Source organism: Marmota marmota, unplaced genomic scaffold (genome assembly GCF_001458135.2).
Source record: "Marmota marmota marmota unplaced genomic scaffold, marMar, whole genome shotgun sequence".
Lineage (NCBI taxonomy): Eukaryota > Metazoa > Chordata > Mammalia > Rodentia > Sciuridae > Marmota > Marmota marmota.
Genome location: NW_025999982.1, coordinates 13,744,656 through 13,770,179, shown reverse-complemented (window position 1 = coordinate 13,770,179; position 25,524 = coordinate 13,744,656). Strand labels below are relative to the sequence as shown.

The 25,524-nt window shown below is 36.3% G+C and overlaps 1 protein-coding gene across 3 annotated transcripts in view; it reads left to right on the top strand.

Moving 5' to 3' along the window:
- LOC107143971 (24-hydroxycholesterol 7-alpha-hydroxylase) overlaps nucleotides 1-25,524 on the top strand; it is a 117,022-nt gene that overhangs the window by 12,922 nt on the left and 78,576 nt on the right. For all 3 annotated transcript variants that reach the window (XM_048805421.1, XM_015487819.2, XM_048805422.1), the window contains exons 4-7: nucleotides 91-240; nucleotides 1,475-1,568; nucleotides 5,614-5,718; nucleotides 16,123-16,213. In XM_048805421.1, the coding sequence (XP_048661378.1) occupies nucleotides 91-240; nucleotides 1,475-1,568; nucleotides 5,614-5,718; nucleotides 16,123-16,213 (440 nt within the window). The remainder of the gene's footprint in view (nucleotides 1-90; nucleotides 241-1,474; nucleotides 1,569-5,613; nucleotides 5,719-16,122; nucleotides 16,214-25,524) is intronic.

The following is a 25,524-nucleotide window of genomic DNA, read 5'->3' as shown; positions in this document are numbered from 1 at the left end:
TACTCCTAATAAATAAGTCACCTCTTTCGTATCTTGTACATTTCTTCTCCTGTCATTGTGTCTGCTTACTGTGTATTTCTGTCTTTGTAGGCATCTCCTTTATCCTGTCACAGTGAATATACTCTTTAATAAAGGTTTGTTTCTTACACACGAGAGGAATATGAAGGAGTTTTACCAGCATTTTCAAGCTTATGATGAGGGTTTTGAGTATGGGTCCCAGATGCCAGAATGGCTCCTGAGGTAGGTCACTGATTCTTTGTACAAGCTCCTCTCAGCAATTTATACAGTCTTCTCATTTCTATTTTTCCAAGTATATATAACAGCAATTTAAGTGGGAGAGGAGTTATTCTATGACCTGTTTGTGTTTTAGTATGTAAATGTGAATTGAGGGAGGAATGAAGAAAAGAGATGCATTTCTTTCTTTGTCTTTTTTTTTTTGATGAGCAAAATCCCGAGGGCTATGGAGTGAGAATGAAGGGATGAAGAATTTATTTTGAGGCCTTTTATTTCACGTATAAGTTATTATTATGACACTGATTCAGTTTGGATCTATGCTAAGGCAGTGTGACCAGTCTCAGCCCCATTCTCTCTGAAGCAAAAGTAGGTATGGCCAAATGTTATTTCTTACAGTTGGTTCAGATAAATGTTTGTAAAATGGTTCAAATGCACAATAAGTGCCTAAGTTTTTATTTTCTTGGCAGTTGCTATATGCCTTCCTCCATTTGAGCTGTTTTTAGTACCATGGACTGAGTGGCTCATAAGCAATAGAAATTTATTTCTCACAGTTCTGGAGGCTGAGAAGTTGAAGATCAGGGTTGCAGCCAGACTCGGTTCTGATGAGGGCTCTCTTCCAGCTTGAAGTCTGTCCACTTCTCACTGTGTCCTTGTGTGGTAGAAGGGGTGGACAAATTCTGTCCACGATCTTTTTCAAGGAAACTAGTTCCCTACATCAGGGGATCTTCTAGAAGGTCCCACCTCCTCATCCCATCACCTTGGAGTCTAGGATCTCAACATAGGATTTTGAAGAGGACACAAACATTTAGACTGTTGCAATGTATAATGGTGACTTGTTAAAAAGATTAACACAATGATAGCCAGTTTCTTTACAGGCATAATTTAGCAATTGGTCTCGGTGCCAGGTTTTCCTCCTTTAAAACTTAGAACAGTCATAGCGAAAGTAATCCAAGCAAGTTGTACAATCTCATTTCTTCTTCAATGCCAATCCATTAGGAATCCAGATGTTCATTTTGCAAAAGTCTAAAATGTATTTCCCTTTGTCCTCTCAGTTGTCCTTGTGAACATATGAGGTAGACCTCACATGAAATAGACCTCATATTAAAGCCTACCCCAAAATAAAGAAGAAATTAGAAGAAATAATTATAATTCCATGGACATTCTCTGTTTTATACTATGACCCATTACTCCTAACATGCTTTCAAATTAATTTCTACACACATATTTTTTCCTCATGCAGAAACTGGTCAAAATCCAAAAGGTGGCTCCTAGCCCTATTTGAGAAAAGTATTCCAGATATAAAAGCATATAGATCTGCAAAAGATAATTCTGTGGTAAGTATTCTTTAGCTTCTTTTGCTAAAATACATGTGATGAAGATGGTAATAAACTATGATTTGTAAAAATATTTTTACTAAATATCATGTGTTTAATTAATGCTACTTTTATGCCAAGTGGATATACTGGACATGTTGACATATGTTATTATTATATCCTCACAACACTGAGGTTATCAATCCTATTCTACACAAGAAAAAACAGAGGCTACCAATGAAATAAAATTCTAATATTCTTTATATGTCATTATATAGTTGACTGTGTCAAAGGAAAAAAATTAATCTAGTTTAAAGATCTTAATAGACCTTATTTTGCAATTCTAGAAAATAGAATAAATATTCTGATAGGCTGAGCAGAAAAGGTTGGTTCCATAGATAGAACCAAAACAAACTAACAACAAAAAAAAAAAAAAAAAAAAAACAGAAACAAAGAGCAAAAATATAATCATTGGTTTCAAAGTCACTTCCCATAAAGATGAAGGACAGGGAGAACCATATAATGACTACCTGGGCATGGTGGCACACATCTGTAATCCCAGTGGCTTGGGAGGCTGGGTCAGGGAGTTTTCAGGTTTGAGGCCAGCCTCAGCAACTTAGTGAGGCTCTAAGGAACTTAGTAGGAGCTAAAAAAAAAAAAAATGCTGAGGAAGTAGGGATGTGGCTCAGTGGTTAAGCACCCGTAGGTTCAATCCCTGGCACCCAAAACAAAACAAAACGAACAAACAAAATAGAATGACTGATTGGTTAATATCAGATCACTTCTGGTTACTTTTTGTAAGGATTAATGGAGTTAAGGATTAAAGCAAAGGGAACTTCATGTTGTGCCTATTGGTCTGTTTGGGAAATTTGTCTGTCAGTCATTCTCCTGATTTCTTGGAAAGTCAGAGCACAACTTTATTATGGTTTGATGATGTATAACTTTAGCCTGGGTGACTCCATTTGATTTTTAGTCTGGTCTCTAGGGGTCCAGTGCAGGAATTTAGTCCAAAACAATAGCCTTTGATAATTTTTATTTAACAGCTATGCCAATAGTGACAGGATGGACTAATAGCAAGTTTGGACAGATAATAAAGCTCTGTAAAGTAGACCGTGATGCTGAGGCCAAGACCACCAGCTGTTCTTTCTTTAGAGAAGATAGAATAGTATGATTTAAGTGCCAAGTACTAGGACCAGTGCCCTCAATGTTAGTCTATGCCTGTGGTTCTTCCCTGAATCGAAAGCTCTGGGGTAGATGGAGCCCAGCAATTCAGTTTCACAAGCCTTTCCAGGTGTTTCTGAGGCTTTCTAGTGCATGGTTTTCACCCTGACAGTAATTAGAATCACCTCTAGGAACTTTTGATAATGATCTGATCTGTTGCATGCCCCCCGCCCCCCAAGAACCTGGGTTTCTTTTGGTCTGGGCTGCTTGGACTCAAATGTGGTCACCAGTTGTGACCACAGGCAGTATCTGAACTCTTGGCCTCAGTTTCCTCACGTATCTCATAGAGTCATTGTGGGGATTAAATGAGTTAATTTTTAAGTGCTTAAAACATAGTAAGGACTAGTTAAGAGTTCAGCACTGTAATCATTTTAAAAATCACTTCAACTCTTTTCATACTTAAAGATGACATCACTTGTCATCTTTACTTGTCTTTAGTTGTACAATAAGAGTTGTCCCAAACAACTTAACTCTGGAGAAGAATAGAGGCTTAGAAGAACGAAATATGTGAATGCTCACACGTCTCCCTCCTAAAGAAAGAAACAGAATGCTATTCTGGAATGCTTCTCATTGACAGAAATGCTCAAGAAACATGTCCTTTTTACAGATACACATAGACAAACATACATTTTTGTTTGTAATGCTTTCCAGGGGTTAGGGACAGAGAAATATATGTGTGTGGAAGGTAAACCCACATCTGTAATCTATGAGCCTAGAAAATAGGATTTTAAAATCTCAAGCTAAAATTCTTTATATCTGTAGAATAAAGTTTATTTTTCTTACTGTAAAGAAACGAGGCATTTTAAATCATAAGTACTTTGGTTCCCTATTTGAATAACAACAAAATCTGAACTTTGCATAAGTTAACCCAACATTTGAGACTTTGGGGAAAAAATATCTAGCTTCAACATTCATGGACTTCATTTTTTGTTGTATTGTTTCTCTGTTTTTCTTCAGCAGTGCTCGTTCTGAGCTTGTCTCCCTCCACCCACCACTATCTTTTTTTCTTTAATGTGGGCTTGGAAAAAAATAAAGAATTTTTTTTTAATATTCTACTATATAAGGACTGATTTGCAGAACACTAGATAGAAATTGTATTTAAAAATATATATTTAAAAAATTATACATGGTATTTTAAAATACATGTATATATTTTAAAATATATATTTAAAAATTATACATATATTTAAAAATTATACATGTATTTTATTATAAAAGAAATGCAAATTTTGATGATCTTCCATGTTATTCTATATATATATTATACTGATTTTTTTATTTAAAATCATCACACCACAGAATAACATGTAAGAAGAATGAAATACACCTATAAGATTTTCATGAGATAGAACTTATATTTGTAACAACTTACAGTACAAAGAAGTAAATGAGATTTATACTTAAACCATTTTTATTTCTGTTAATCCATTATTATAGAAGTGATAATGAGATGGAAGCTTATATGTATGCAGTACTTATTCTGTACCAGTCACAATGTTACCTTTTACAAAGTAATTTCAAATTTATTTATTTATTGGTACTGGGAACTGAACCCAGGGCCACTTTACCACTGAGCTACTTTCCCAGCCCTTTTTAGTTTTTATTTTGAGACAGAGGCTTGCCACGTTGCTTAGGGCCTTGCTAAGTTGCTGAGACTGACTTTGAACTTGTAATCCTTCTGACTCAGCTTCCTGAGTTGCTGGGATTACAAGTGTGCACCACCACACTGTCAAGGGGAAGCTTTTAAAGATGAAAATAAGAAGGATTACATTAGATATTTTTTAGTTAATTTTTCATTTATATATGACAGCGGAATGCATTACAATTCTTATTACACATATAGAGCACAATTTTTCATATCTCTGGTTGTATACAAAGTATATTCACGCCAATTTGTGTCTTCATACATGTAATTTGGATAATAATGTCCATCACATTCCACCATCATTTCTAACCCCGTGTCCTCTCCCCTCCCCTCCCACTCCTCTGCCCTATCTAGAGTTCATCTATTCCTCCCACGCTCCCTCTCCCTATCCAACTATGAATCAGCCTCCTTATATCAGAGAAAACACTCGGCGTTTGTTTTTTTGGGATTGGCTAACTTCACTTAGCATTATCTTTTCCAACTTCATCCATTTACCTGCAAATGCCATGATTTTACTCTCTTTTATTTCTGAGTAATTTCCATTGTGTATATATGCCACATTTTTTAATCCATTCACCTATTGAAGGGCATCTAGTTTGGTTCCACAGTTTAGCTATAGTTAATTGTGCTGCTATGAACATTGATGTGGCTGTGTTCCTGTAATATGCTGTTTTTAAGTCCTTTGGGTATAGACTGAGGAGTACATTAGATATTTTAAGCAATTAATCTTTGTTCCTGGATTGCTTACATTTTCCTAAGAGCAGAAATGTATTTTTTTAAAAGGTAACATTTATCGTAATATGAACCAGGTTTTGCTCCAGGCATTTTATAGGTAACTGCATAAATTAATTTAATTCTCACAACAATCTTTGAGGTAGATGCCATATTATGTGCATTTGACAGATGAGGAAACTGAGGTACTAAGAGCTTAAATTAGCTTGTCCAAGGTCACTCACCTCTTAAATAGCAGAACCAGGATTTGAAACAAGACAGAAATGCAATTGAACTCCACTGGAGTTGCTATTCCTAATTGATATACTACCAGCAAGTACATCAATCCCTTAGCATGCCTCAAATTGAAGTCTGGAAATGACAAGGATATTTTCTTTTGTATTAAATAAAAATGCATACTTTTATGCTTATTGTTATCTCTCTTTGTCACATAGCCATGGTTTGACAGTATTTATTTATTTTAAACAGACATTAATGCAGGCTGTGCTGGAGATTCTGGAGATGGAAACAAATAAACTAAATCCAAATTATGTGTTGCTAATGCTTTGGGCTTCTCTGTCAAATACTGTTCCTGTAAGTATGTAATAAAATGTGGGCTGCATTTCTGTCTACTGGACTTTTATTGCTCTTTTTCTCTCAACCCACCCTCCTTTAGTTCTTTCACTTATGGGGAAGACTACAATGGTTTCAGTTGTGAGATAAAAAACAAAATTGAATGCCCAATGAAATATGAGTAGGTCACAAAGGAGGCAGAGCAAAGATCCAAAGTGAATCCTCTGATAGGCAATGTGTACAGGCCAAAAGGAAAGCTTGCCCTTTGTAGCCACAGTGACAACCCCTGTTTATGGAGCACTTGTTACATGCAAGCTATCTGCTCAGTATTGATGCCACACAAGGTTTGGCCCCAGCCTTTTATGGGGGAAAGAGTAGAGGAATGGAGAGTTTCAGATAGAAATGGTTTAAATCCAGACATCCTCAGTCATAGCTCTAGAATCTTAAGGTAGAACTTAAATTCTTTGTGGCTCCATTTCCTTATTGATAAAGAAATAAAGTCCCCAAAACTCTAGTACAGTCCTAGGTCTTGGGTACTCATTTCTCTATACACTTCCCTTTCTCTAAAAAGTTGCCGTGAGGATTCAGCAAGATGATCTCAGCTGGTACCCAGTAAATGTGGGCTCTTTCTCTCCCTCCATACCTATTCTGAGCACTATCACCACTTGCAAGACTTGGCCTCTCAGTCCTGCACACTTCCCTGACAATGGGGCTCATGACATTGGAACTCAAAATACATCTGAAGAGAACAGAGGATTTCAAAAACTATTTCCTTTTAAAGCTGTCATGAGTTAGGTTAGAGCCCTGAGATTTCTCTGCTACTTCCATTAGTTTCCTGATGAGGAGGCTTTCACATTAGCCTCACTGTTCCTGATGTTACCCAGAATTACAGGTGAGACCCTTTTACATATTAGTTTCCTACCAAACAGGCACATTCAACCCATTTCTAATGATAAGTGTCATTTTCTTTCTTTTTCTTCTAACAAATAGAAATAAAGAAGATGTTTTCAGTATTATTTATTTTCCTTCTTCTTTCTAAAGTGGGTGGCTAATAGATTTCTTAAGTCCTGATATCCCAGTTTCTCTTTGGTTGGTGTAAAAAATTTTTTTTTTGGGGGGGGGAAATAGAGACTGTAACTCTGTTCTCTCTGATCAAATACATGTCAGCCACGAGTATATATACATTTCATCTAAATGGCTAAGTAAAAATAGTGTAATCCCTTCTCCTGCTTTACAGACCTCTCTAATGTTATTCTCTATTTTTCCTTATGATTTTCTTGGATACTGTTAAGTTGCTACAAAATTTGAAAAGCAAACATCAAAACAATTCCCAAAGCACCAACCAAACAGCCTCTCCTGTCAGAGATTTAATTTTCAAGATCTAATTAGAAGGGTCCCCCGGAAGAAAGCCTCACAAAGGGCCATTGATCTGACACAGAGGAAGTCAGTTCTTTGGAATTTGTTCCTGGCACTGATCTGAAAGGATTTAAATCGTTCATTTCAGAAAGGATGTGTCTGATTAGCAAAAGTTCCATCTTGCTGGCTTTTAATGGCACTTTTAAGAGGCAGCCTGATGTGGGAGCAGAGTCTTGGGAAGGTTGTTGGGTCAGATACAAAGCTAGTTCCCAGCTCTGGGTGAGAGTGGGCCTCTTATTTAACCCCTCCAGTCCTCAGTGTCCACATCTGTAAAATGGGATTGAGGTGTCTACCTCAAAGGATAGTTATGTGTGTTTTACTGGAAGAAATGGAAAGTGGCTACCAGCTGGCACAACGTAGGTGGCTCAATAAATGCCAATTTTCTTCCCTTGCAAAAATCATCACCTAAGTTTTAATTGATGATTAATTTCAATTAGTAATGAATATAGATTGCCCTGGCTTCCAAAATACTTGATTTCTCAAAGGTCCAGGATGGGAGTGACTCTGATGACCTTCTGTTGCTGCCAAGAGAGCTGCTGAAGCCCTGCCAGAGATGGTGGTGGGTGTGTCCTTTCTTGGAGCCTGGATTATTTCATTATCACCTGCTCCTACTTTGTACTCTGTCTGAAGGCCTCTGGGAATCAGACCTCACATTTCAAAAGGACTTGGTACCCGTGTACTAGGAGGCTTTGTGAACTGACTGCAAAGTGAGCTTTTTTAGAACATTTCTCCAAACTAGTCGCAAAGCTGACATTTTACCTTTTTATCTGCCTCTCTGAAATTCTTTCGAAGTGCTTTCAGTAGCAATCTCCATCTGGTCCCACTCACTCCCACAGTATTTGTTGTCTGTACCACATGGTGGCACTTTCAGTGTCTTGTACATTTAGCTCCTTTCCCCCCTGTTATGTGTGTCTCATATCCCCAATTTAGAAGACAAAGTTCTTCTAATTCTAAATATGCCTTATGCATATTTGTGGACTGTGGTTGGTAGAAGACTATCTGGCCTGTTATGGAGACTTTATCAATATGTGTTAAATCATTTTTGGATGGACGAGTAAAAGATGCTGGGGGACATAATTCATCTTCTCTTGACCCAGCACAGGACAAAGCTTTCCTTCTTGTCTCTTCTCACTGTCGTTGTTAACCCTCCAAAACAATGGAGGGGCATTGTGGCAGCAGCTTCTGCTGTTCAGTGGGTCAGGTGGCCTTTCTTCTTTTTGCCTAGCTCTGACCATGGAATTGACCCCTTTGGCAAAATAGCAGTTGGTACTGTTGGGAACAACAGTTTTTGACTCTTTTTCCCCAAATGCAAGTGCACAGTGACCTCAGGGTCACCTGTTCTTGCTTATTGATTCAGTATTACGTATAAACTTGTATGAATTCCTTATTCTCTTTTGTATATCTTGTCTTACATTTTAAAGTGGAAAATAACAGAGTTTTGAAAAAGAAAAATTTGTTAAGAAAAAAGAGGCCTTAAAAATGGTAACTTAACACCATTGCACAGCCATCTGTAGTTTAGCTGGATTCCTTGTGTTTGTCCTAAAAATAAATATTAACCAATCTTAGTAAACCTCCAAAAGTACTATAGGCACATAAAATCTGAACTCTCTAGTATATCTAAAAAATGGTGTATCTGTGCGCCTATCACCAGAATTCCCCTCCCAAGTGAACTCTGACTCTTCAAATACAATAAATTGGACATGGAGTTGTTATATAATTTTTAATTATTGACATTAATTATACAAATTAATGTGATTTATTGTGGGATTTTCATAATGCATGCATTTTGCATTGATCATGCCCATCCACACTTCTTATATCCTTGCTGCCCAGCCACCCACCCTTTCTAGGCTAGAGTAATAACTCTTCTACTTTCAGGTAAACATTTTTAAAACATTTTGACATAGGAGAGAGAACATGTGATTCTTGTCTTTCTGTGTCTGACTTGTTTTGCTTAACATGATAACCTCCACTTCTGTCCATTTTGCTGCAAATGACAGAATTTCATTCTTTATGGCTCAGTCCATTGTACTTATATACCACATTTTTTAAAAAAAAATCCATTAATCAGTTGATGAGCAACTCAGATGATCCCATATCTAAGCTATTGTGAATAATGCTACATTAAAAATGGGTATGTAGATATCTCTTTGGTCTGCTAATTTCACTTTCTTTGTCTATATTCCCCAGGAGTGGAAGAGTTGGATCACATGGTAGACCTATTTTGGGTAATTTTTGTGAACCTCCATAATGGGTATATTAATTTACATTCTTACCAACAGTGTATAAAAAGTTCATTTTTTCCCACATCCTCATCAGCTTTTGTTATTTTGAGGGGTTTTGTTTGCTTGGTTTTGGTAACAGCAGTTATAACTGAGGTGAGATGGTCTCTTCTTGTACTTTTGATTTGGGTTTACCTGATGGCTAATAATATCGAGCTTTTCTCCATAATTTAATTGGCCATTGTATTTCTTCTTTTGAGAAATTGTCTATTCGGATCAGTTGCCCAGTTTTAAATGGGATTACTTTTTTTGTTGTTAAGTTTTTCATGCTCTTATATATTCTATAATTAACTCCTTTTCACACGTAGAGGTGGTATATTCTCCCCTTCTGTAGATTGTCTCGTCACTCGGTTGATTATGTCTTAAACTGCACAGAAGCTTTTTAGTTTATTTTAATCTTAGTTGTTATTTTTCGTTTTCGTTTCCAGTGCTCTTGGGGGGCTATCCAGAAAATCATTGCCTGTACCAATGAAGAACATACCCTAAATTTTCTTGTAGTTTCATGTTGTATATTAGTCTTTGATCCATTTTGAGTTGACTTTTTGTACAGGGTGAGAGAAGGGGATCAAGTTTCAAACTTCTGTATGTGGATATTCAGTTTCCCCAGGACTACTTGTTAAAGAGACTGTCCTTTGACCAATCTGTTTTTGGTACCCTTATTAAGAATAACCTGGCTGTAGATGTGCGGATTTATGTCTGGGTTCTTTGTTCTGTTTCATTGATCTGTGTCTGTTCTTAAGCCAATACCATACTATTTTGGCTACAATGACTCTGCAATATGTCTTCAAATCAGGTATTATGATACCGCTCTTTTTTGTTCCTTTTGTTCAAGATTGCTTTGGCTCTTTGTGGTCTTTTATGCTTCCATAGGAATTTTAGAGTTGTTTTTCTAGTTCTGTAAGAATGTCATTATATTTTGATGGAGATTGCATTGAATTTATAGATCACTTGGGTATTATGGACATTTTCACAACATTAATTATTCTAATTCATGAGAATATGAGATCTTTCCTTTTATTTGTTTTTAAAATTAATTTTTGTATCATCAATCAATGTTTTACAGTTTTCATAGTTAAAAGTCCTGAATTCCTCTGGTTTATTCCTAGTTTGTTTATTTATGTAGCTATTGCAAGTGGATTGCTGTCATGATTTTTTTTTTCTTGGAAAATTCATTATTGGTGTATAGAAAAGCCACTGAATTTTAGCCTTGATTTTGTATCCTGCTACTTTACTGAATTCATTTATCAATTCTAATAGTCTTTTGGTGAGGTTTTCTGATGTGTAGAATCATATCACCTGAAGAAAGGGATAATTTGACTTCCCCCTTTTCTATCTGTATGCCTTTTTTCCCCCTTTCTCTTATCTGATTGCTTTGGTTTAAATTTCTATGCTCTCTTGAATTAGAGGGTGATCTTGTCTTGTTCCTGATCTTAGAGTAAATGCTTTCAACGTTTCCACATTCAGTATAATGTTGGTTGTGTGTTTGTCATACATAGGCTTTATTATGTTGAGGTGTGATTCTTCCAGAACTAATTTGTTCAGAACTTTTATCATGAAGAGCTGTTGAATTTTACCAAATGCTTTTTATGCATCTAATGAAGTGATCATGTGATTTTGTATTCTTCTATTTATGTAACATTTATTGATTTTCATATGTTGAACCATTCTTGCATGCCTGGAGTGAAGCCAAATTGGTTATGGTGTATAATCTTTGTGATTTGCTGTTGAATTTGATTTGCTAGCATTTTGTTAAAGATTTTTGTATCTATGTTCATTAGGGATTTTGGTCTATAGTTTTTTTTTCTTTTTCTTGGTATGTGTGTATGTGTATGTGTTATTGTTAGATTTTTGGAAACAGTATAATGCTGGTCTCATAGAATGAGTTTAAAAGGGTTCCCTCCCTTTCAATTAAATGGAATGATTTGAGACACATTGGTGCTAGTTCTTTAAGTGTTTGGTGAAATTCAGCAGAGAAGCCATCTCATCCTGAGTCTTTCTTTGTTGGGATTCTTGTCTTTTTATTTTTGATTGCCATGACCTTCATGAATGTTACCAGCAAAGAATAATGGGGGATTAAGAAAAACATACAAACAATAGAGAGAGAAAGCCAGGACCAGGTAGGACACTATCCTCTGATGGAGGACCAGTGACCCCAGAGCTAACTCAGCATGTTTATTACATAGGTTTTTGTTTTTTTTTTTTTTTTTATCATCAACGGGGTTTTCTGTGAGAAAGTTTCTTCAAAGCAGGCAGGCTGAAGGTTGTAAGTAATTATAACCCTCTACTTGCGCTCATAATTCTCTATCCCCCAGCAACTGGTGTCTGAACTTAGAGCCAAGACTCTTACTGAAAAGTAATAACTGGACTTGGGCCTGTTATTTTCTTGATTTTCTTTTAGTTTGATGGAATATTTGTTTCTTCCTCTCTTTCCTCTTTGTGATTTGATAGTTTACTATATTGATAACTTTGTTAATCAGCTTTTTGTTTCTGAGGCTAAAATACATGAAAAGGACAACTTAGATGAGGAAAAGTTTATTTTAGCTCATATGTGAGAGTTTTAGTCCATGGTGGGCAATCTCCATTGCTTGGGCCCAAGGCAGAATATCATGAGAGAAGGGCATGGTGGAGGAGTGCTACTCCAACCATGGCAGCCAGGAAGCAGAGAAAGGTGGGAAGAAGAGGGTCAAACAGAAGGTAAATCCTTCTAGGGTGCTCCCAGTGACCCACTTCCTTTCTCTAGCATGTCCCACCTGTCTACATTATCACCCAGTTATTCCATTTAATTAGGATGGAATGATTAGGTTATATCTCTCGTTAATTAAATAATTTTACTTCTGCATATTCCTGCATTAACATAGGAACTTTGGGGGGATACCTCATATTTAAACCATAACAATAACATTTTAATATTTTCTACTTCTCATTTATGTATATATTCCTCCAGTGGGATTTATACTGTTACATGCTATGATGATGGTATTTTTCTTCTATTTTCAAGTGTAGGACACCCTTAAGCACCTTTTTTTGGAGACGATTCATGGTCTGATGGTCATGAATTCCCTTAGTTTTCACTTATCTTGGGAGGTCTTTATTTCTTCTTCCATTCTAATTGATAGCTTTATAGGGTATATAGCCTCACTTGTGTTTTGTTTTGTTTTATTTTATAGGGCTTGAAATACATAATTTCATGCCTTCCTGGTTTGTAGAACTTCTTCCAAGAAATCTGTTGTTAGGCTAGTGGCATTGCACTTAAATGTGACTTGGTTATTTTCTCTTGCATATTTTAAAATTCTTTGTTCTGCACATTTGACAGTGAGAGTTTGAGTAGAGTACATCATGGTGAGAATGTTTTTCTGATCATGTCTATTTGAGGTTCTATAAACCCTCCATTATCTGGATGTCCACCTATTTCTCTAAATCAGGGAAGTTTTCTATTGTTTCATTAAATAGACTTTCAGTGCCACTAGCCTTTGTTTTCCCCCTTTGGTTATGCCAATGATATGGGGTGTTGATCTTATTTATTTATTTGTTTTTTGGTTCCAGGGATTGAACTCATAGGCACTCAACTACCCCAGCCCTATTATGTGTTTTATTTAGAGACAGGGTCTCACTGAGTTGCTTAGAGCCTCACTTTTGATGAGGCTGGCTTTGAACTCGTGATCCTCTTGCCTCAGCCTCCGGAGTCACTGGGATCATAGGTATGTGCTACTGCACCCAGGTATTGATCTTTTGATGGTGTCCCCAAAATCTTGAAAGCTGTGTTTATTCTTTTATGTATTTTTTTCTTATTTCTGTCTGTATGTGATATTTCAAAAGACCTATCTTTTGCTCTACAACTTTTATGGGTTGGTCTTCTTAGTAAGTGGTTTTCTTCTGTAGATGCTTCTTGAGATAATGGTTTATTATGTAATATTGAACTTGGTTATGGGTGGCCATTATAGTATAATTTCCTGGAGCTTCTTTAGCTTTGTTTGGTTAGTTTAGGCATAGTGCATACTGTACTGGAGTTAGAGAGACTTACTGTCTTTACCACTCATACAAGCATGGAGACACTCTAGCAATTCAAGCAAGCGAGATGTCAATAGCAGAGTGGGTGGGGTTTGCCTTGTGGTTCTTCCTGTAGTGGTTTGGGTGGCCCTATCAGTTGCTGAGGATTTCCTCTGGGGCTGTTGATATTGGCTGAGTTGATTAAAAGGGTCTGGAGTACTGACTGTTTCAATAATAGTGAGGGGCCTGAACACTTTTCCTCTGGTAAGACACTAATACAGATTCAAATGCTGTACAGGGTGAGGTAGGGACAGGAATCATAGCTACCCCCCTGTGATATTCACACCCAGTCTTGTGAGCAGTGTGTGATCAAACAAGAGGGCGACCAGTTCATGGGACCTACATAGGTGTTGTGACAACAAAAGTTACATTGTTCCTTTCTGATGCTACTATGGGCATTTTGCTCAGGAGTGGAACCTCAGATTTCCCCGCTGTGCATGCCTGGGGATGGAGCCTTTTCTCTCCAGTGCTTTCAGCTATGGTATCTACCAGGGATCAAGTGAGATAGATCAAGGCTGGAGCTGGACAGAATTCCTCTCAGATGAGATGCTCACAGGCGTCAAGTAAGATTTGAACGCAGCTAATGCTAGGCAAAATTTTTCTCCAGATCTTCTATGTTGTGTACCCTGAGGATGGGACAAGAGCTGGAGCCTCAGTGGTATTGCTTGAGACTGCCCAAGCATGCCTCTGTGGGAGGGGAGCAGTGAAACCAGAGGTTTGTTAGGAAAAGAAACCACATCTGCAGTCTCAGAAGGCTGGTTCCCTAATCCCTGGGTTCTTGAGGGCAGAGTTCACTTGACCATCAGTGTTGCAACACCTGCCCCCTCCAGTGTAGTACTTTCAATAGGTTTGTTCAGAGTCATTCTGTTGAGCCTAATTTGGTTTGTGAGGCATCTACCTGTGGAGCCAGTGCAGTGGAATGTCTGTGGCATGCCAGAGATGGAAAATAGAGTGGCTCCTGACCCTGGAGGTGTCCAGATTCAGACACTAGGTCCCGTCTCTAGATGGCTCCTGGCTATGGCACTCTAAGTGTTCACTAGTAGATAAAATGAATTCCTTTTCAAAAGCCTGGCTGCCTTGCAGATTTCAGGATTCTTTTCTATTCAGGCTATAAACCCATAAGGGTTATAAAACTCTCCAGTAGCTAGGATTTTCCAGTATCACCCTGAGAGAGTTTGGTAGGAACTCTCTTTCATATTTACCCTATGGAGGGGAGACTCCCTCTCCCTTGGCCGTGTAGTGGGATCAACAAGTGCTGGGATATATTTTGCTTCTTTTGCTATGCTGCTATCTCAGATATATATATTTTATAAGGTTTCTGTTTTTCAACTGTTGAATTCCAATAATCTCCTCTGGTCACTCAGCTCAGTATGCAGCTATACACCTGTTACTTTGGTTCTTCTTCTATGTGGGGGACCAGGGGTTGCAGGGTGCCTCTTATTCATCTCTTGCTGATCCTCTATGAGTGCTTATTAATTAAATTCAGGAGTTCATCACTTCTAGGAGAAAAGATCTGAGTGTAGAGACAGGAAAAGAGAACTCTGAGTACCTCTTTCTTCATCTGTGAGATTGAACTAGGTAAAGCTTTCCTAATCTGAACTGTGCCCCACGAAGATTGTAAGAGCAGAGTTCTCCTGTTTACCTTGTTTATGTAAACAGTACCATGGACACACACATAAAATCACTGCACTATTAATTTAATGTCACCAAGGGGAAACAGTGGGCAGTGTTGCACTTGGCTTGTTTGAGCATTTCCTGTCAGATGGTTGCTCTTCCTCTTTTGACCACACTGGGGAGTACTGGGATGATTTCAAGTACATAATGTTCCTTACAAAAGAGAAAGAAGGTTGAATTACACATAATTTTGCCTGAGTCTCTTCAGGACTGAGTTTCCTAGATGAAACTTATTTTACAACAATTATTTTTTTATAGAAAAACTGAAAGGAAAACCTAATCTTCTTTTATGATTTTGTACAGATTTCCTTTATTGTATAACCTAAGAATAGAAACAAAAACATCTATTGGAGTAGGAAGTTAAATTTTAAGATGAATAGCAGTGTTAATCTTGTCCTATGATTTATTGAGTAAAGATATGAAAAAATTTCCATCAGCCAATAGATAACTTGAAAATATAAAAAGTGTTCCACTGCATTCAGGTGTGAAATGATTTGATTTTTCATGTAGAGCACTATCATCATTTAGTTTATAAGATTTTAGATATGGATTCCTGGGCTTATTTTAAATTACTGTTTTGTTTGCAAAAAGTAAAATTTACTAATTTGTTTGTATTTTAGGCTCATTTAATCTTTAAAATTGTTTTTGTTTTCTATTAACATTTTTAAATGTCATGATTTGTTGCTTCTGAATATTTAATGCATGCCTATATAATATTTTGTTACTTATTAGTAAAAAGGAATTTCACTTTTTCTATTTTTAGTGAACATATTTGAATCTATATAAACAATATATAGATTAAACCATAAGGACAGAATAAATTGGTAAGTTTGACATCTAGAAGATATATGACACCTCTTCAGTTCATAAATTCTAGTCATCTTCAATGATGCTCCTTTCTAACATGCTTTTAAGGTTAATTTAGACATTATCCTAATTTCTTTTGTTCGTAGCTTTTGTTTGCTTTCAAAGAAGTCTAATTTTGACATATGTTTTTCTTTTTCAGGTTGCATTTTGGACGCTTGCATTTGTCCTTTCTCATCCCGATGTCCACAAGACCATTATGGAAGGCATATCTACTGTGTTTGGCACAGCAAGTACTAAACCCATGCTCATTTTCATACTTGAGAATGCATTTAATAATTCAAAAAACACGTTATTGATCTATAGTTTGGATCTTGACTATTCCCCTGAGGTCCATGTTTTAAGAGCTTGGTCCCAAGGTAGCAGTACTGGGAGGTGGTAGAACCATTAGGATATATATTATTAAAATAATAATAATAATAATAATAATAATAATAATAATAATTATAATTAATATTAATGGAGCCTAACTGGAGGTATGTCCCTGGAGGTATGCCCTGGAAGGAGATTGTGGGATCCTGGTCTTTTCCTTTTTCTTTTTTGCATCCTATGTATGAATGAACAATGTTCCCCACCATTGCCTTCCTGCATGCCCATCTAAGGCCCAAAGCAATGGTGTCACCCAATCTTGAACTGAACCTTCAAGACTGAGCCAAAGTAAACCTTTTAATCAATCAGATAGACTCCTATAATTTAATTACAGTCAAGCATTTTGGAAAGCATCTTGTCCAACTCCATTTTTCCCAAATGATAAAAAAGTGCTAGAGATATTGTGATATACACAATTTTCTTTTTAAAACCATATTATTCGTGTATACTAATTATACATTATAGTAATATTCTTTATGCCATATGTATACAATCATATAACAAAATTTGATCAATCTTATTCCTCTTTACCTTCTCCTTCCTTCCCTTCCTCCCTCCCTCTGATCCACTTGCTGTACTCTACTGATCTCCACTCTATTATTATTATTTTTCTTTTTAAAATGCTTTTTTAGTGCCTTATAGTTACACATAACAGTAGGGTTCAGGCTGGGCATGGTGGCACATCCCAGGGACTCAAGAGGCTGAACCAGGATGTGCCTATATCACTGCAAGTTTGAGGCCAGCCTGGGCAACTTAGCATGACTCTATCTCAAAATAAAAAAATAAAATGGGCTGAGGATGTGACTAAGTGATAAAGTACCCTTGTATTCAGTCCCCAGGACAAAAAAAAAAGTATTGTTAAAAAATAATAGGGTTCATTTTAACATAATCATACATGCATGGAATTTAATTTGCTCCAATTCAGTCCCCAGTGCTTCCTCTTTCCTTCTGCAATTCCTCTTCCTTAGTCTACTGATCTTCTTTCTATTTATTGTTTCTTTAATTGGTGCTTTATAGATATCCCCAACGGTAGAATTCACTGTAGTGTATTTATATATATACATAACTTAATTTTGTCAAATTCATTCTGCATTTCCTCCCCTTTCCATTCCTTCTCTTTCCTCCTCACTCTTTTTCCTCTACCCTACTGATCTTCCCTCTATTTTCATAAGATCTGCTGCACCCACATTTTTCCCCTTAATTTGTTCCAGTTTTCGCATGAGAGAACACATTCAACCCTTGGCTTTGTGAGTCTTGCTGATTTCACTTAGCATGATGTTTCTCAGTTCCACGTATTTACTGGAAAATGTCATAATTTCATCTTCTGTATGACTGAGTAAAACTCTGTTGTGTACATATACAATATTTTCTTAATTCATTTATCTAATGAGAGATAGCTAGGCACATTCCATAACTTGGATATATTGAATGTGTTGCTATGAACGTTGATGTGCCTGTATCACTCTAATATGCTGTTTTTAGTTCATTTGGATAAGTACCAAGGAGTGGGAAAGCTGAGTCATATGGTGATTCTATTCCTAGTTTTCTAAGGAATTTCCATACTGATTTCCAGAGTGGTGGTACTAATTTGCAGACCCACTGATAATGTATGAGTGTACTTTTTCCCTCACATCCTTGCCAATATTTGTGAATATTTGTATTCTTAATAATTACATTCTGACTACAGTGAGATAAACTCTTAATGTAGTTTTGATTTTCATTTCCCTGATTGTCAGGGATGTTGAACATTTTTTCATATATTTGTTGACGATTGGTGTTTCCTCTTCCTTGAAATGTCTCGTTAGTTCTTTTGTACATTTATTTACTGGGTGATTTATTTTTGTGGTATTAAGTTTTTTTAGAGTTCTTTATATATTCTGGATATTAATCTCCAGTTAGAGGAATAGCTGGCAAAGATTTTTCTATCCCATTCTGTAGGCTCTCTCTTCACTCTTGAAATCATTTTCTTTGCTGTGCAGAGCTTTTTAATTTGATACCATTATTGATTCTTAGTTTTATTGCTTGAGTTTGAGCTTTAGGGGTCTTGTTAAGGGAGTTGGTGACTGTGCCAGTATGTTGGAATATCAACCTATGTTTTCTTATATAAGTTGCAGGGTTTCTGGTCTAATTACTAAGTCTTTGATCCACTTTTATTACATTTTGTTCAGGGTGAGAGATAGGGCTCTAGTTTCATTCTTCTACATATGGATATCTAGTTTTCCCGGAGCCATGTTAAAAAGGCTATCTTTTTCTCTGTCATGTTTTTGGCACCTTTGTCAAATATCAGATGACTATAACCATGTGGATTTGTCTTTGTGTCTTCCATTCTCTTCCATTGGTATTCATGTCTTTTTTAATGCCAATACCATGTTATTTTTGCTACTATAAATGTGTAGTATAATTTGAGATCAGGTATTGTGATGCTTCTAACATCATTCTTCTTGCTCAGAATTGGGTCTCTAATTCTTCCAAATAAATTTTAGGACTTTTTCCAGTTCTCTGAAGAATGCCATTGATATTTTGATGGGGAATACATTGAATCTCTATAATGCTTTTGATAATATAATAATTTTAACAATATTAATTCTGCCTATCCAAGAACATGGGAGATCTTTGGCCTTTTCATCTTCTAAGGAATTAAATTTCTTTCTTCAGTTTTCTGTGTAGAGACATTTCACTTCCTTGTTTAGATTTATTCAAGTTTTTTTTTTCCAAAAGATATTGAGAACAGTATAGTCTACCTTATTTCTTTCTCTACAGATTTACTATTTGAGTGTAGGAAAGCTATTTGTTTATGAATGTTGATCTTGTATCCTATACTTTGCTGAATTAGTATATCAGCTATAGAAGTCTTCTAATGGAGATTTTTGGGTCTTCTACATATAGGATCATGTCATAAGCAAACAGAAATAAATTGACTTCTTTTCTATTTGTATCCCTTTAATTTCTTTTTCTTGCCTAGTTGCTTTGCCTGATGCTTCAAGGACTATATTGAATGGAATTAGTGAGAGTGGTCATCTTTGTCTTATTCCTGCTTTTAGAGAAAATGCTTTCAGATTTTCTTCATTCAGTATGATGTTGGCTTTGGGCATCTCGTATTTATCCTCTATAATATTGAGGTAAGTTCCTTCTCTCCCTAGTTTATCCAATGTTTTTTTTTTATTGGTTGTTCAAAACATTACAAAGCTCATGATATATCATCCTTCATACATTTGACTCAATTGGGTTATGAACTCCCATTTTTACCCCAAATACAAATTGCAGAATCACATCGGTTACACACTCACATTTTTACATAATGGGATATTAGTGACTATTGTATTCTGCTACCTTTCCTATCCCCTACTATCCCCCCTCCCCTCCCCTCCCATCTTCCCTCTCAACCTCTTCTATGTAATTTTGTGTAACATGGAGGGTCTCCTACCATTTCCATATGCTTTCCCTTCTCTCTCCCTTTCTCTCCCCCCACTTGTCTTTGTTTAATGTTAATCTTTTCCTCATGCTCTTCCTCCCTGTTGTGTTCTTAGTTGTTCTCTTTATATCAAAGAAGACATTTGGCATGTGTTTTTTAAGGATTGGCTAGCTTCGATTAGCATAATCTGCTCTAATGCCATCCATTTCCCAGCAAATTCTATGATTTTTGTCATTTTTTAGTGCTGTGTGGTACTCCATTGTGTATAGATGCCACATTTTTTTATCCATTCATCTATTGAAGGGCATCTAGGTTGGTTCCACAGTCTAGCTATTGTGAATTGTGCCGCTATGATCATTGATGTGGCAGTATCCCTATAGTACGCTCTTTTAAGATCCTCAGGGAATAGTCCGAGGAGGGCGATAGCTGGGTCAAATGGTGGATCCATTCCCAGCCTTCCCAGGTATCTCCATACTGCTTTCCAAATTGGCCTTACCAATTTGCAGTCCCATCAGCAGTGTACAAGTATACTCTTTTCCCCACATCCTCGCCAACACTTATTGTTGTTTGACTTCATAATGGCTGCCAATCTTACTGGAGTGAGATGGTATCTTAGGGTGGTTTTGATTTGCATTTCTCTGACTGCTAGAGATGGTGAGCATTTTTTCATGTACTTGTTGATTGATTGTATGTCCTCCTCTGTGAAGTGTCTGTTCAGGTCCTTGGCCCATTTGTTGATTGGGTTATTTGTTATCTTATTGTTTAATTTGTTGAGTTCTTTGTATATTCTGGATATTAGGGCTCTATCTGAAGTGTGAGGGGTAAAAATTTGTTCCCAGGATGTAGGCTCTCTATTTACCTCTCTTATTGTTTCTCTTACTGAGAAAAAACTTTTTAGTTTAAGTAAGTCCCATTTATTTATTCTTGTTATTAACTCTTGGGCTATGGGCGTCCTATTAAGGAATTTGGAGCCCGACCCCACAGTATGTAGATGGTAGCCAACTTTTTCTTCAAAATGGATCAAGGACCTAGATATCAAATCAGAGACACTGCGTCTGATAGAAGAAAAAGTTGGCTACGATCTATCCAATGTTTTTAACATGAATGGGTGCAGGATTTTGTCAAACGCCTTTGCTTTCATATATTGAGATGATCATATGATTCTTATCCTTAATTCTATTTATGTGGTGAATTGTATTTATTGATTTGAGTATATTGAATCAACCTTGCATTCCCTGGGATGAAAACCACTTGATCATGGTATACTATCCTCTTAAGGTGTTTTTGAATGGGTTTGCAATATTTTACTAAGGATGTTTGCATTTATATCCATTGGGGATATTGGTCTGTAGTTCTCTTTCCTTGATGAGTCTTTGTCTTGTTTTGGTGGCAGAGTTAAACTGACTGCATTGAATATATTTGGAACTATTTAATCTTCCTGTATTTTGGGACTGTTCTGTCCCCAAATTATTCCTGGAATAATTTGAGGAAGACTGGGGTGCGTGTTTGTCTTTTATGGTCTGGTAGAAATTGGCTGAGAAACCATCTGATCCTAGGCTTTTATTTCTTGGAAAGCTTTTAATTGCTTCTTCAATTGCATTGCTTGATATCAGTCTGTATAGATCTTCTATATCCTCCTTTATTCATTTTGGGCAGGTTATATGTGTGTAGAAATTTGTCAGTGTCTTCTCAATTTTCCAGTTTATCAAAGTATGAATTTTCAAAATAGTTTCTAGTGATCTCCTGGATTATAGAAGTGTCTGTGGTGATGTCTTCTTTTTCATCTCTAATTTTGTTGATTTGGATCTTTTCTGTCTTCTGGTTAGTTTGGCTAAGGATTTATCAATTTTGTTTATCTTTTTAAAGAACCAAGTCTGTTGAATTGATACTTTGTGTTTTTAAATGTCTAAATTTCATTAATTTTAACTCTTAACTACGTCATGTTTTCTATGGAATTTAGAATTAGTTTGTTCTTTTTCTAGGGCCTTGCAACATTAGCATATTTATTTGGTATCTTTATATATTTATTTTTTTCTTGTCAGCACTTGATGCTATAAATTTTCCTCTTAGAACTGCCTTCGTGCTGTCCTAGAGAATTTGATATGTTGAATCTCTGTTCTTATTTGTTTCTAAGAATTCCTTGATTTCTTTTCTCATTTCTTCCATGATTTTTTCCTCAATTTAAAAGAATATTATTTAATCTTCATGTGTTAATGTGGTTTTTATAATTTTTCTTGCTATTAATTGATAATTTTATTCCATTATAATCTTATAAGATGCACAGGATTAAATCAGTAGTTTTCTTTTTTTTGTGTGTGTGCATTTGATAAGGCTTACGTTGTTATCTAAAATATGGTCTATTTAGGAAAAGTTCCCGTGAGCTGCTGATCTGAAAGTGAATTTAGCTGTTTGGGGGTAAAATATTCTGTGGATGTCTGTAAAATTCATTTGATTTACAGTATTATTTAGGTTGCAAATCTCCTTATTGATTTTATGTCTGGATTACCTGTCTATTAGTGAAAGGAGTGTCTTTATATTACCTAGTATTATTGTATTGGGGTCTATCTAGGATTTAATGCCAAGAAGCACGTTTTTAATGTAATTAGGCTTACCAACATGTGGGGAATAGATATTTACTATTATTTTATTTTCTTCCTGGACTCTTTCCTTTTCTACTACATAGTGATCTTCTTTATCCCTTCTGATTAGTTTTTGCTTGAAATATGCTTTGTCAGGTATGAGGCTAGATACTCCTGATTGTTTCTGGCCATCACTTCCATGGATTTTTTTCCCTATCCTTTTACTTTCAACCTGTGGGAGTCTTGTCTATATGTTTCTTGCAAACATCATACAGCTGGATCTTGTTTTTTTTTTTTTAATCCATTTTGCCTATCTATGTCATTTAGTTTGGGAATTGAGAGCATTTTCACTCAGTGTTACTATAGGTAGATGTTTGTTATTTCCTGCCATTTGGGTTTGTTTCCTATGTTTAATTCATTCTTAATTTTAATATAATTAGTTACTCTTCTAAAGCACTTCCTCCATTTGTGAACTTTGAGATTTGTTTTTGAGTTCTGTGTGTAGTATATGTTAATTTTTGTAATGGTAGCTTAGTGGTCATGAATTCTTTTGGTTTATCCTTATCATGGAAATCTTTATGTCCTTTATCATTCTAAAACATAGCTTTGCTAGATATAGCAATCTTGATTGACAAGTGTTTTCTTTTAGGGCTTGGAATATCTTCTTTGTCTCTTCTCATTAATTTTTAGAGATTGATTTGAGACATCAGAAATGAGCCTTATTGGTTTATCTCTAAATGTGAGTTGATGTTTTTCTCTTGTAGCTTTTAATATTCTTTCCTTATTTCTACTTGATCATGATTTGCCTTGGAGAGGTATTTTTTTTTTAAGTTGTCTATTTTGAGGGTTGTATCTCCTCTTATATGTGAATGTCCATCTCATTTTTACGTTTTAGAACAGTGGGCTGACATTGCTGCCCCTGCTGCCACCAACCAAGTTAGTGTGTCTCCCTTAATCTATGTGTTGAAGTATTGTTAGAGCTTGAGGAGGGCTCCTTTGCATGTGGAGTGAGGTTTGTTATTACTTGGCTGAGTTGTGAGTGTAGCTCAGCAGCAGAATATCTACCCTGTGAACTTGTGAAATTGTAGTGTCCTAATCACTTCCCTGCCCCACTTAGAGAAAGGGGGAGGAAGAAAAGCAATAATAGTAGCCAACAATGCACGGCCTTAAAATAAATGTCCAGTTCTTATTGTGACATCTATAACACTAGTTATCATTCGAAGAGGAATGGGTCAGCATTTAGCATCAGTACCAACAATAAACTGCTATGAATTAGATCAGACATTGAAGAGAAAATGTCAACTACATTGTCCACTATATTAATAACCACAAGAACATGACTGTGGTAGGAATTATAAGACTAAATAGTTTTATTAGATATTGAAATTACAGTTCCTTAGATGAAGAGAAAATATGGTGGGAAGGCAAGAGGAAGTTTGCAATGTTTAAAAAGTGAATAGAGCAGAATCAGGATAGTGGTAGAAGGTAATGGCTATAAATAAGGAGGAATAAAAAATACTTAAAGTAATAAAACAGAGGAAGAGGGAACAAGAAAACTTGGCTATTAGAGGGCGATGACAGTGAAGAAGTCATAATAAGAGGAACAAAATCAAAGGTATAAGCAAACAAAAATCAAACCAAATCAAACCAAATCAAACTCAGACAAAATTTTATCCCATTAAAGATAAAACAAGACCATATAACAACCAGGTAAAAAAAAGACAATAAAAATTTTAAAAATTATAGGAAAAGTATATGTAAGTAATATTAAATCTGTCAGCACAGCAATAACATGCATGCCTGCATACACACACACAGAAACACACACAAACACAATCACACAGAATGGAAAAGAACTTAAAGAAAAACAAAATAAAATAAGAAAGGGAGTTAAATAAGAAAAAGTTCTTTTTTTAAAAATTTATTTGTTCTTTTTAGTTACACATGACAGTAGAATGTATTTTGACATATCATGGAGTATAACTTCCCATTCTTGTGATTGTACATGAGTGGGGTTACACTGGTCATGTATTCATATATGGACACTGGAAAATTATATCTGATTCATTCTATTGTCTTTTCTTTCCCCATTCTCCTCCCTTCCCTTTATTCTTCTTTGTCTAATCCAATGAACTTCTGCTTCCCCCTCCTTATTGTGTGTTAGCATCTGCATATCAGAGAGAACATTTGACCTTTGTTTTTTTGGGATTGGCTTATTTCACTTAGCATGATGGCCTCCAATTCCATCCATTTATTGGCAAATGCCATGATTTCATTCTTTATGGCTGAGTCATATTCCCTTGCGTATGTGTACCACATTTTTTTAATCCATCCATCTGTTGAAGGGCACCTAGGTTAGTTCCATAGCTTAGCTATAGTGAATTGGGTTGCTCTGACCATTGATATGGACATGTCTCTATAGTATGCTGATTTTAAATCCTTTTGTTGAGAGCCACAGCCAAGTTGGGATGGCGCCTGGCATTTTGCCAGAAGGAGTGGTTGGGAGGTGACGCCAGGGAGCCATTGGGATGATGGTGATCAAGTTAAGCTGTGTATAATTATTGGTATGGTGACTGATTGCTGTAACTGGATGATGCTGGATTGGGGCAAGCTGTGTATTCAGTTGTGTATGTGGACCTCTGCTGTCCGGCAGTGGGGTGGCTCCTGCTGCCTCAGGTACCGGCTACTTTTGAGTTTTCGCGGAGTTCCCGTGGAGTTCCCGTTCCCGTGGAGTTCCCGTTGGTTCTCGCGGAGTTTCCGTGGAGTTCTGGAGAGTTCCCGTTGGGTTCTGGCAATAAAGTAGTTCCTGTTTGAACCTACAAGTGGCTCGTGACCTCCCGGTGATTTTGTGCCCAGCCAGACTGCGGCACCTTTGGGTATAAGCTGAGGAATGGGATAACTGAGTCAAATGGTGGTTCCATTCCAAGTTTTCTGAGGATTTTCCATACTGTTTTACAGAGTGGTTGTACCAGTTTTCAGTCATACCAGCAATGTATGAGTGTACCTTTTTCACCCATCCTCGCCAACAATTATTGTTACTCATATTCTTTATTTAAAGTTTGTTCTATTTAGTTATACTTAATAGTAGAATGTACTTCGGCACATCATACAGAAATGGAATATAACTTCTCATTCTTCTGATTGTACATTATGTAGAATCATTCCGATCGTGTGATCATATATG